The following is a 13,897-nucleotide window of genomic DNA, read 5'->3' on the forward strand; positions in this document are numbered from 1 at the left end:
CCAACGATGGGGGGGGGGGGGGAACCCTACCCAGTATTTCTGAATTCAGGTGAAAAACACACAGTAAAACTGAAACGGAAGAATACTACCGTATTTCTTTAATGTTTCAATCACATTAGCAACAAATTTTTAAAATACATTTAATTGAATACATATTCAAGGTTTAAGGACTCATTTCCTCAGCATGCATATTCAGAGCCTCAGCTTTGATGCAAAGCTACCATTTGTATGCGAAACCATGAAAACATTTCAATACCTTCTATTACAAGATTTTATGCCTTATTTTCAAAATCTGCATCTCTGGATATTCAGTTTAAGAAGACTTATAAAACACAGCCAAGAGGATCGAGAATGATTTTAAAACCTTCTCTGGAATGTTCAGGTTTTTCTAACGCAGAATTAATTTTATGTAGAAACTTCTTCTCTACTTCAGACACATATAAACCTTTTTCGCTCTATTACTGGTCAAGCTAGCCTCTTTCCTCACATCCTCACTTCTTTTCTTCCTCCCCTGCCTATTGTGCTCTTTTCACACCCTGACTGAAATCCCAGCTACCAACACAAGTATACAATAGCGCAATATGCCTTAGAAATAGAGATGACAAATTCCTGCACTGTTTATCTCCATCATGACAACAACATTCCCTGCTCTATTAGTTACGCCAATACAACTGTCATAAGGCAAAAACTGTAAAGTGATCACAAAAATTATTTGGATTAGAAATACTCTAACACATCATTATTTAACAGTCTGATTTCAGAATCTTTCTTGAAATTATGAGAATTGAAAAATACCTCAGGGAAGAGACCTCTAAGGCAAGTTCAGAGACCGTTGGGGAAATGTAGCATTTGAGAACTTACCACACCGAAACTCACTCATTCTGATCTGACCTGCTACTTCAGGGCTATATTTAAGTCAATTTACAGATAACTAAAAAACTTAAAACCAAACCTACTCACACATCATGGTAACAGAAAATATAAGCATCCATTAAGACACACCTGTATCCACATGTTTCCTTTTATAGACCTCATGTAGATTTACAACCGCTACTGGGTGTTTTAAAATTACCACTGTTAACATCTGTGATCTTTACAACTTGCCCATTAGCTGCTAGTTTAGGCACTAGCTTAACCTGCGGGCTTGCAGAACAAGGTCCTGGCCAGTTTTTTCAATGTAATCTGGCAAAGCCGTGCTGGTGCTAATCTTTTCTTAATCTTCTGGTGCTGCAGAGCATAGTCTTACACCGTATTACAAACAGCAACAGCTAAGAGCTTTTAGCTGGACAAGTATCAAAAGAACAATGCTGGACTGACAGCTCATGGACTTTTTCTTTTTCCCCTTGAATCACATATATAGCAAGCTACTTGGAATTAAAATAATCCAAATTTAATCACAAAGCAAGGATCTCATTTTACCAGCCGAATGTATTTTTTGTTGACACGGAGTATGCAATCTGATCTAATCAGATATCTTAAGTTGCATAAGGGGAAATTTAGGTTGGATATCAGGGAAACATTTCTTTACAGAGAAGGCTGTGAAGCATTAGAACAGGCTGACCAGGGAGGTGGTGGAGTCCCCATGCCTGGGCAGTGTTTAAAAGGCGTGTGGATTTGGTGCTGCGGGACATGGTTTAGGGACCCTGGCTGTGCAGGGTCAACGGCTGGACTTGATGATCTTAAAGGTCTCTTCCAACCAGATGATTCTGTGATCTGTTTACTGTTCCTTTTCCTCCTGCGCCTCTCCTTTTCTATATTTGTTTATCTTTAACACTCGTTTAAATGCTGTATTTCCAGAATGAAAAGAGCTTTTCTAAAAAACAAAAAAAATTATCTATTTTGCACAAAGTACCAGCCTTTGCAAACTCAAAAACATGTCAGTTATGCCATTTCTGAGAGACCTTAAAAACAATTGAGGACAGTACTGACACGAAAACATAAATCAAGCTCAATCTCACTCTCCAATTTTGAAGTCCTTGGCCCTCCTAAGTCTTCAAGTGCGAACAGTATTTTATATAAAAATACATACAAAATTATATTAAAATTGTAAAAAAGTATTTCCATCCTGAGAATGCCTCTGCATTTTCTACTCAACCGTTCCAAAGATAAGCAAGATGTCAAGAATGTTCCTGAAAATAACTAATTCGTTTTCCTGCATGACAGCCAAAACATTTGAAGAAGTCTATGTGTTGCCTCAGATACCAGTATGGATGCAAAACACTTGGCTTCTAAAGGAATACTTTATTATACTAGTCACCTGTAGGTAATATTCAAATTAGTTTTAGTAAGCTTTGCAGAGAACTTTCTTCCATGCCAGGAGAACAATCGCAAGCGAAGAGCTCGAGATGAGCATGCAGTATTGCAGCTCTCTCATCACCCCAGACGTAACTGATCACAGTGAGAACTGTTTGCAAGTAATTTCAGCCTGAAGCGAACCGTAAATGCATTTGAAATTCTCAAAGACAACCACATGAAAGGCTTACACCAGAAGCCTTAAAGCGAGTTAATAGATCACCGAATTAATGAAAATTGCCTTTATGAAAGTTTTATATACACTGTCATTCTGAACAAAGTTAGGGGAAATTACCTCATCTTTTGTATTCTTAACACAAGTAGCTGGTTTGCTGCATGTCACTGGTATCTCTGGTTTGCTTTCCTTCTCATACTTTGAGATAACTATAAAGCAATGCATACTGGGTTGCCTTATTCTACACTTTCATTCTCTGAAAGAGAGAAAGCTGCTTTAAGGGCAGTGAGTATGAACTACTTCAACCTGTAATTAAAGAATTAATTTCAACAGCCTTTCAGTACTAATTAGTAAAATAAGTTAACACAAAAAAGCCAAATTTTTTTTCCCATGGATTAAAAAACAAAAAGAAAAATCATGCATACATCCAGAGTAAAGGAACAGTCATGGAAATTATCATTTCGCACCAACATTAAACAAATATTCAACTGCAAAGTTAAGCTGTTCTGATGCTTCAAATAGCCAAATTTTATTCCCAAACCTGTTTAAAGGAATTTCAACTAAAACAATATAGACCTTCAACAGGTTGGGTTTTTTCTAAATAAATTTAGAAATCTATACTATGGAAACTATTTATCCATTGAAAGGTTTTAGTTTTATCTCAGGGTACTTCATTCAATGAATACTTGTTCATTTAATGTCATTTTGCTTTCCACTTCACAAAAAAAAAAAGGGGGGGGGGCTGGGACGGGGATCACAGTAACACTACTTCTATGCCAATAAAGTGAAATACTGAAAATGCACTGTAACAGTCAGACTTCTACAAAACAAGAAATTGAATGAAGTTACAGCTCACATCTTGGGTAACTGAGAGAACTGCTTTTATTCGTAAAAGACTATAACTATACATCTGGGAAATACAACACACCAGATCAGAGCCCCCGATCAGAGCCCCACAGCCACATTTATGCACATATCTCATATGCATACCTGTCTTCCACCATGTACATATTAGCCACACTTACTAAATCATCTGTTCTGAAAGGCAAAAAAAAAGAGCAGCAGTTTCCCAGAAGAACACCTAGGATGGCACCATACAGGCACCGGCAAGCCATTACTTTGTCAAGAGCCTTAAAAGAGCAGGGGGAAAAAGAAATAGTATCAGGCTTTTATCTCAACAGTATGGAACCTGAAGCATGTCCTTAAGAACATTATTATGTACATCATTAGGAAACTGTCTGGCTGAAGAGGCTCCTACCAGACACAACAGCTTGTGCAACCACTGACAGCACGGCATTTCTTACGTTACGCTATAAATTCTTCAGGTAACTAGAGGTGGTAGAAAATACTCTATTATCTGTTCCTATGTCCTTGAGAATGCAATAATTATCCTCAAAGATTTGATTTACACATGCTTCACATGTAAATGAGCGTTCAGTAAGGCAGATCACTCACAGAAGTGCCATGTCAAGAAGGATACTGACAACAAAGGCCTAGGAAAGGAGAGAAAGTTAACTACGACAATATGGTCACCCATATCTGAAAGGTGCATTAGGCTTCAGAAGACCGATATGGAAGATCATCTTAGACATTCAGTACTTCAGCAAGCAAGGGTGGCAGCAATGTGGAGAGTCTCCAGTGCTACCGAAACATGAGAGGAAACTGCGTTCATATACACTGATGGGTATTTACCGTAAAAGCTAATGAACCTCTTCTGCTCATGTAAAATACAAAGGTCAAGAAAGGAACAATCTCTTGTGGCTACTGTTCTGAAAAGTTTACCAGGAATACTACAGGCCAGCCTTCAAACAACAGATTCAGCTTATTTTACAACTAGCTTTAAAAGTTCATTAGCAAGTTTACATAATTTAAACTAGCATAACAACTGAGACATATTTTAGTCCATCAAATATAACTAAGCCATTTCTGAATCAGTCAATAATTCAGATCAGCTGAAAATAAAGATCACAGAAGCAGACATCAATTAACAAAAGTCTATCAAAAGATGATAAAAAAATTTTCAAGTTTTAGAAATAATTAAGTGGATCAAGTTGACCATGCTTACTCTATCAAAATAAAAAGCTAGAGATGAGATTCTGTAATAATTTCTTTAGATTCTAAAGACTTCCCTCATATTCACAGAATGTCATCTCAACACAGGATGTATTTCGAAGACAAAGAGCTCCCCCCAGAGCAGTCATGACTGCTATTCCGTACGTAAGAAGTAACTTACGATTCAGCAAGTAGCTGAATCTGTATTACTCCTGAAATCTCATGATTCACTGATCCAGGGGTAAAAACTTGGCCCTGAATCTGAACCAAAGAGCTCTACAATTGTAACAACAATTACACAGTATGCCTCTTACCCCATCCAGAAGAGTATTTGTTAGATGTGTGCGAAGATCTTTACGAAACGGAAATTCCAGATTAGATACATGAAAAATCGAATTGTCTCTATCAATCATGTAAACTTCATTCTTGCCATCAATCAGCATCATGTACCTGCAAAGACAATGTTAAAAATCATTTTAAAAGCCATTTTTACAGTTTAAAGGTTAAAGCTATTGCTTCAGGAAAGTAGATAATTTAGTTCAATGCAATTACCACAACGAAAATATTTCAAAGATAAAAGTTCAGAAAAAAAATATATAGAAAAGAATTTTGCCATATCCAGATAAAGTGATGTCTGAAAATCTATTAAAAATAACAGAGGTTTTAATGCTGTGAGAAACAGAATCATAGGATCATAAAATGCTTTGGGTTGGAAGGGAACTTCAAAGGCCATCTAGCCCAACCCCACCCTGCAGGAAGCAGAGACTTCTTCCACTAGGATCAACTTGCTCAGAGTCCGGTCCAATCTGACCTGGAAATGTTTCCAAGGCTGGGGCAGCTACCACCTCTCTGGGCAACCTGTGCCAGTGTTTCACTACCCTCATTGTAACAAATTTCTTCCTTATATCTAGTCTGAATCTCCCCTTTTTTTAGTTTAAAACCATCATCCCTTCTCCTATCACAATGACCTTGCTAAAAAGATTGTCCCCATCTTTCTTGTAAGCCCTCTTTTAAGTAAAGTACTGAAAAGTCCACAGTAAGCCTCCCTGGAGCTTTCTCTTCTCCAGGCTAAACAACCCCAGCTCTCTCAGACTGTCCTCATAGCAGAGGTGCTCCATCCCTCTGATCATTTTCGCGGCCCTCCTCTCAACTCACTCCAATACGTCCATGCCTCTCCTGTCCTGAGAACTCCACAGAAAGGCTAATTCATGAGGCTAACTCAGTTAGATTCAGCTAAAAGATCTTTTATTCCAGTGTTTCCTTTCTGAAGTAGACCAGAACTTTGCCTGGAATAAATCTGCAGTTTCATTCAAAAGAAACACCTTTCCGGTCTATCAATGGTTATCTAACACTGCAGTATTGCAAAGTCTCAGCCAACTATTCAGCCACTTTCCATTAAAACACTGACGAATTTTGCCAAGGTCCATTCCTCTCACATTACACATAAAGAAAACTCCACTTACTACACTTCCCCCAGCTTACTACACTACCACCAGCAACTTGTGAGCTTGGTTCAGTTGCAGACATCTGAATTTTCTAAAAATTTCTTTACATTATGACAGTACTTGGGAGCCCAAGTCATTAATTTAGACCTCCCTGCTAATCCTACAGAAGACTGCTCTATAGAGGTAACATTCTATACACAAGAAAAAACAGTGAACAGATAGTAAGAAAAAAGTCTAGTAAAAAAAACCCAAAAAAAACACAAGAGAAGGTAAACAGCATGACAGCTGTTACCTTTGTAAAAGTTATTTTGATCGTTGTAACAAGAGTGCTAAAGTACAGTTTCAGGAAGAACGACAAGGCAGCTGCGCAGTTAAGTATCTTCTCAAACCTGTGCAGCAGCTAAGGAGAGCACACCTTCTGACTGGAGAAAATAAACACTAGGCATTTAAGAGGGAACTAGAACCAAAGGCCAGGTGCAACAAGTCAGCATCTTGGCAGTGAATGTGAAGTAACTAAAGGTGCTCAGCATGCTGAAACTAAAGATGAGCAGCTTGAATCTGATATGGTAAAGGAAGACAGAAACTGTTGTGGGGCTCAGAAGGTTGGCAAAGCAAAAAAAAAAACCAAACAACATCCAAAAGGGGCTTTTTGGAACCAACAAGATGTGACTGTGCTTAGTAAGACCAGTGAAAAGAACAATTATATATAGTATAAGTTATCAAGATGTGATTAAATGATCAGACAGGAAACACCATCGTTTAACAGCAGTGCAAAAAACCAGTGTAGAGACAGAGCTGACGTGAAGACTCTAAAGTCCAAGTTTGGTGTCTCAAGCAAACCTGATTTATGTCAGTTTTACAAATTACCACCTGAGCTGTTGCAATTGAACTTATGCCTGATCATGCCATACGTAACCACACTGGTGGTCTACACCAAAACTGAGGGTGTGACCATAAACTGAGCTTTCTTTTACTAATCATTTCACCTTGCACACAGATGTGCTAAAAGGAAAGAGTAATTACAGAAGTTCTACTGAGACATGTCAAAATCACAGAAACACAAAAAGAGAAGAAAATAGGAGCACCACCTACTGTCAAGATGGTTCGATGCTTCTGAAAGTTCACAACATTTAACGTTCCTGAAAAGCTTCTGATATAAATACAGAAGGGACACAAATCTAGTAGGGAGCAACTACCCATTCGGATTGCAGTACAGTTTCTTTGACAGCACAGAACAGGGAAACACTTGATTAAAAGTAAGAGATTATAGGAGTTTTACCATCTACACCAGAATATTTTTAAAGAAAGCAAGCATATTTTGAAGACGCACTCAGCAAAGAACTTTTCATACTTGTAAAAGTCTTTGCATATATGTGGGTGAAAATACCGGTACTTTTCATAATTCCTCCACTTGTCCTTTGAAACTCCTGGTTATGAAGAACAAGCTATGAGTAGTCTTTTCTAAAAGTCACCGTTGATCTTACAAGTAATGCCCACAGGATCCCTGCTGTCAAAACAAGCAGCAAGCATCCCCCAGAAACTCTGCAAGCAAATGGGCTACACAGGCAGTTGTCCTGTGGTCTGCACAGATCCAGCCCCTAGAAATCAGTAGGTCTGTCTGCAGAAGCACAGTACCACCCATCCAGCTGAAATAAATGTTGTATTTCAGTGTTATGACTATAATAATAATAATTCACTATAGATAGATTCACTCTCAACTGGTGTTTCTCCACACACAAGACGAGTACTTGAAGAAGTTGCGTATCAGTTGGGGAGGAAAAAAAGAAAAAAGATACATTAGCAGAAAACTTAAAAATCGGGACAAAGATTACATCAAAGCAACATTAGGAGAGCTGAAAGCTGCACATGAGATGCATCATGAAAAAGAAATTTAATATATGTTCAACCAAATAACTTGGCACCAGTTCTTCAGAAGGAAGAATAATCTACAGACGTCTATTTTTCAAATCAGATGAATTCATTAAAAACTAAAATGAATTACAAAGAGCATGTGGTGGGGTTGGTTTTTGGTTTTGGTTTGTTTGGGGTTTTTTCCAAAAATTAGAGAAACCATGGGAAGGGAAGAAGACATATGTAACAAAAAAATTACATATGCTACTTAATTTTATAAATAAGCTTAAACGGTCATCTCCTCACTCCCATATTCACTGCTGTTTTAAGTATGTGTTTTCATTGCAGCCTGCTTCAATGACAGAGTAGCATCTAATGCTTCACGAGATCTAGTACTTAAGTATTTGCATTATCATTGCAAATGTGGTACGACAGATTATACAAATGCTTTGAAAAAACCAACAAAACACAGTTAAAAGCTTTGTTTTCAGCCACTTATCCCTCTCTATAAGGCAGGCTGAAAGGAGGCTGCTGCAAGTTGGGGCTCAGTCTCTTCTCCCAAGTAGCAAGTGGTAAGACAAGAGGTCATGCCTCAGGTCATGCCAGGGAAGGTCTGGGTTGGATATGAGGAACAATTTCTTCCCCAAAAGGGTTGTCATGCCCTGGAACAGGCTGCCCCGGGCAGTGGTGGAGTCCTCATCCCTGGAGGAGTCTAACAGATGTGTAGATGTGGTGCTTAGGAATGCAGTTTAGTGGTGGACTTGAGGTGGTGGACTTGGCAGTGTCAGGTTAATGATCGGACTCAGTGAACTTAAAGGTCTTTTCCAATCTAAATGATTCTATGATTCTCTCTCTTCTCCCATGATTTCTTTCTTTCTCTTTTTAGAATTTGCCACTGTTAGCTGTTTATATCACAAATTCCAAATGACAAGGACAATAGTAAGTGCTAAGACTGAACATAAAAGATTTCCAATCAAAGATTACCAGGAATCACAATTATATATTATATTCCTGGAGCTAATGAGAAACAGCATATGCTTACTTCAAAAAAAAACCAAAACACCACACAAAACTGGTCTCAGGACAATAAATAACCTTAAAGTAGACTCATTTGTCATGGGCCTCATGATAATATATTTGCCTATCATCAACTTAGAAGATGAAAAAGTTCTCTGAATGAGAAAGACATTACACTGACTCAGATATATCTGTTTTGAAAGGATTTTGTTCATTTTTAAGCTGAAAGCCTGGAAACACCTCCACTCCCTAATTTAATAAACTATTGAGAAAAAACTCTGAATGTGGTCTGAACAGCAGAATTTGTCAAAATTCTAATTGAATTAACAGAACATAAGATTGTTGTTTACTCTGTTTACTCTAACGTAAAACAGAATAAATTGGGTCAACTATGGACTGACAACCAGAAGTGTTCTACAGGCAGCCGGTAATTGAAAATGTTCCATAAGCACAAGAGCTGTGAAACAATGCCAAGGTTTTGGTAAAACAGAATTTATTAATTAACGAGGGAGGTTGGTTGCTTGTTTTTGTTTGTTTGCTTGCTTAACTTAAGTTCGTAAGCTTAATGTCAGGTTTTAAGTTTTCTCCATATGACACTGCAAGTTTTCTCGGAGAAGTCTTGTAGACTGTTGATCGGTACCTTTACGCATATTATTTGTACATGCCCTGACCACTTATATTTAAGAAGTTAACTAAAATACTTGCACTTACATGACAATAGAGAACCTCTGGGCAACACCACTTAGGCAAAGAAAGAACGATGATTTCTCAAATATATTCAACAGAAGCTACAGCAGCACATAGGCGCTTAACTGTCATGCACCGCTTTGCACACTGTGAACGCGACTTGCTATTACAGCTGTACATTTAATACTAATTATCTCTAATTGTGTAAGCGCCCAAAAGCTCCAGTTAGTAACCAGGCCCACTGTATGAGATCCTGTGCAAGTACACAAGATGGCATGTCCTGTATCAGATGGCTCAATCTGAATTTAAGACAAGTGAATAAAAGAGCAGGAGTGGAACAGCAGTAAGAGCAATAACAACCATTCGTTCACCTCTGACAACCATACGTGAAAGCGGAGAACCGTGTCAAACACCATCTCTCCAAACTGCCAATCCAACCACTTCGAAACAGGCAGTTTCCATTGCCACAGAAGTTTTGTGAAGCAAGTTAAAAAAAAAAGGGTCTTGGTGTCCATGCACATTGATCTCACAAGCAGATAAAATGCCTAGTCATAGAAATGTTAAAAACTAAAGTTTCCTTAGAAGCTGCTTTTCATTCACTTCTGGTCCCAAGGCAAGGACCGCTATTAATTCTAATTGGACGTTAGTATTAACACGATAATTAAGGAAATAGGATGAAAATTTCATTCGCAAAGAGTGAGAGCTCTTGGCAGCAGATCTCCAAACCACCTACCACAGTATTAATAACTTTAATATTTAAACTTTAAAAAATGTCAACCACCAAAAATTATTTCGAAAAGTTTTCTCTTCAGAAATCAATTATTTTTAACATACACAAAAAAAGCAAGAGTTTCAAAGGTTCATTTGCTTCCACATATATCCTGTTCTTGCAGTCCACATTAGTTGAGTCCAAATACATACCAGAAGAATGATTTCATTAAACTTCCTCTTCTGGTTTAGTTTCTTTGGTAGTGGTGGGGTTAGTTTGTTTATTCTGGGGTTTTGTTGGAGGGGGTAAACACTGTTCTGAAGCTGACTCGAGCTACATTTAAAATTGGATGTTAAGAACTGAGGTTCCTCCTTCATGTGGACATTTAATATTTTTCACCAGTAAACTTGAAAGTCCATTTCAGGAAAATTTTATGCAAGGCAAAATAAGGCAAACTACTTTGTCTCTCCCAATCTACCACCATTCAAAGGCAGAAACAAGAACAGAACTGTCTCCCAAACTCCAAATCCCATAGTGCACCCACCAGAGCGTGCAGCCTCTATCCTATTTCCCAGCTGATTAGGATTCACAAAACCAGCTTGGATGGTGTGATGTTTCCCCGATACAGTACCTCACATTCAGCATAGTGCCCGTCAAAACACATCTAAGGTGAAATTGATCTCCTAGAAGTTTTGCCACTGACTTAAATTTTATGCTGTGCCTTACCTATGTTTAACTTATTTTCCTCAGCCAAAATCCCAGCACCTATCCTAGCAATAAGGTTACACAGGTGAATTTTGTACTTCACAGGTATTTTTAAACCTTAAGTGTAATAAAAAAAAAAAATATAGTACAGCTTCCTCAAACTTTGAGGCCTCATCTTCTGAGTTTGAGCTCAACACAGAACTAATTTTCTGAAAAAATCTGCGAGTAGCAAACAGATTAGAAATATTTTTTAAAAGGACGCTTAAAAATTCAGCTCCTGTAGGAGCTTTCTTTGCCTCACAGTATTTCTTTAGACAGGCTATATCAAAGAAAATTATTTATTTCGATGCAGTATCATCGTCATCACTGTTTTTGGGGTTTTTTTTTTTCCTTTTTAAATATGCTTGTGTCTGTATTATCACATTAAAGAATGCAAAATGTAAGAAATTCCATCATCAACTCTAGGCACAGAACAGACCACAGCACTCCATTCCCAGCGGAGTTCATTACACAGCCCAGAACTCAGTCTTGAGAAACCACTGCCCTCCCACACAAATAATCATTACCCAACTCAGAATAGCAATTAGCATCACTAATATGTTCACTGACGCAGAGGCAACAACAAAATCACGTTGCAGATACCATTTTTCATTTCTTAATTTCCTTTTATGACTCAAAACACTTGAAAATCATAAGCACATCACCACTCCATAGATCAATCACCTCGGACAAGGCCAAGCCCCTTTTAGCACTTTACTTTGGACTCTGCCACTCCTCCCTGGCAAGACAGCATCGACTTCTGGCCAGACTCATCAAATGCTGTATAAAGGGCCAGGAGAATGAAAATTAATGACTGCCCTCTATCCACTGACAGCAGGAGATCATCTATCTGTGTCACTAAGACGCTGCAGTTCCATGTCCTGGCCTGAATCCAGACTGTGCTGGATCTAGAGTAACAGTTTAAATTAAAAGAGTTTGAAGTTGGCCTGTGGCAGATGGAGCAATACACCCTAAAGTCCCAATAAACGGGGAAGGCTCAGCTTGCTTTCTTCTCTTATATTAATTGTGGCTGGCGATGGTTGCTTCTTCAAACTACATCTCCTGAAGGATGACAAAGCCTGGATACAGGAACGATAACACAAGTTATGTGAAGACTCATATTATTTTCAGTGTGTAAACAAGAGGAAAACAGTGTCTTTTTAATCAGCACACTGACAGCTCTGTCACAAATACCATTTTCAAACGTGTACACACATTTTCATTTGCACAAGTACATACCATATCAGCCAGCCAGAAACACTGCTACATATATGCAGCTGTAGAATTATGTATTTGACTTGATAAATCAAATGCTAAATAAAATTCTTAAAAACCATACATAGAGACCCTTGGAAGTTAGGCTGCTCTTCATATACCAGCACTTTATATTTCCCTCCCATACTTCTATACTCTTCTTAAATTCTGCCATCAACAGCCTCCCCTGTATTCTAAACCAAAAGAAACCCTTCAGATTCTGACTGACAGTCATTTCCTATTAACAGTCTCTAGGTCCAATATTTCTTATTCACGACCTCACAATTTCTACAACTAAATATTCTTCCAGTTTTATTATTCTGCTCCTTGGTGAATTCAGTGGCTTGTCTCCCCCATTTGTGTGTCAGAATACACTTGGTTTCTGTTTCAAAATTCTTAATAAGAATATAAAATTAATATTCAGGATCTCTGCTTGTGCCCTTCTATATATTTTGCTCCAAAATCATCCACTGCCATTTTCTGTGCACTACGGAGCATGAATAAATGCCTAAGAAGTGTGGAAATTGTGATAATTTCTCTTAATATTTAGACCGAATTGAAACTTCAGTTTTTCCTGTTTTATAAATCAAGGATTAAGAGGTCTTTAATTAATTTAACAGATGGCAAATTCAAAAGCAATGTAAAACTACATTTTCTATCTGAAGTATTATTAGACTGTGAAACTCTGCAACAGAGCTGGTAAACCAAAAAACTTCGCAAGATTAAAAAATACTATCCAGTTACGGTATTTTTCTTGACTGCCTTCCAGGGTTTTAATTAAGTTACAGTGCTGTGGGGTTTTGTTTCTTTATTTCTAAAAGAATATTAAACCTTACGGGTTAAATTTGAAGTCATCTTGTTATCTTCATTTGACCTACAACAAAGGGTAAATTAAGCTACGACCACTATATATTGAGTTCTTATAGTGCATTATGACATCTCTGGTGCAAAACAAAAGAAATGTTAACTAACTAGAAAAGATGTGAGCCAGTAACAGAATCTGTATACCAACCGATTCATTTTAAATACGAGATTCTATTTGTTTCAACCAAATTTTAAAGATCAAGTTCCTTTTAAAGTACATGTCCACATTAGAGGGAGGAACACTACTGGAAAACAACTGTATAGTATAATGTTCTGATTACTTTTTTTTAAAAGCTACAAGAGTAATGGAACAAATGCTAGCTCAAGCTTGACTGAATTCTCTTATAATTGTCTAGTAGTAGTAGTAGTAGTATTTCTTGCAGATACTGAGCTTCAAGCTTGCTTGAACTCATTTGACTCCATCCCTCCTCCACAAATTTTAGTCTGAAAATAACTTGGAGATTTACAGTGAAATTCATGCCTGAAGCAACAGGCTCAAAAAAAAATGCAAAGCAGCAGTTACACAATGGTATGAGAAAGAAAAACAAGTTAATTTAGCATCAGATGACAAGTAGTTTCATTGCTTCTTTCCCCAAGCAAGACAATCATAATGTCTCTCATGGAGGCCCATAACATAGCAGATGAGAAAAAAAGAGTATCACAGCTTTGAAAAAGGAGGTTCCCTTAACTTTGAACTGATTTATGCCAGAATGTACACTGGGTCAGTTCTGTCTACATCACAGGCATAAGCCACAGAAGAGCACAACTGCTATTTCTGCTCACAGATTAGAAGACCAGCTCCAAGGG

General features: G+C 37.8%; 1 protein-coding gene across 1 annotated transcript in view; it reads right to left on the minus strand.

The window, feature by feature from the left end:
* The window catches only part of RNGTT (RNA guanylyltransferase and 5'-phosphatase), a gene marked incomplete at its 3' end in the record, with an annotated part of 81,890 nt that overhangs the window by 37,560 nt on the left and 30,433 nt on the right, over positions 1 to 13,897 (minus strand). Inside the window, exon 8 of the mRNA XM_010132725.1 lies at positions 4,834 to 4,969. Coding sequence (XP_010131027.1) covers positions 4,834 to 4,969 — 136 coding nt within the window. The remainder of the gene's footprint in view (positions 1 to 4,833; positions 4,970 to 13,897) is intronic.

Source organism: Buceros rhinoceros, unplaced genomic scaffold, assembly GCF_000710305.1.
Source record: "Buceros rhinoceros silvestris isolate BGI_N320 unplaced genomic scaffold, ASM71030v1 scaffold323, whole genome shotgun sequence".
Classification (NCBI taxonomy): Eukaryota; Metazoa; Chordata; class Aves; order Bucerotiformes; family Bucerotidae; genus Buceros; species Buceros rhinoceros.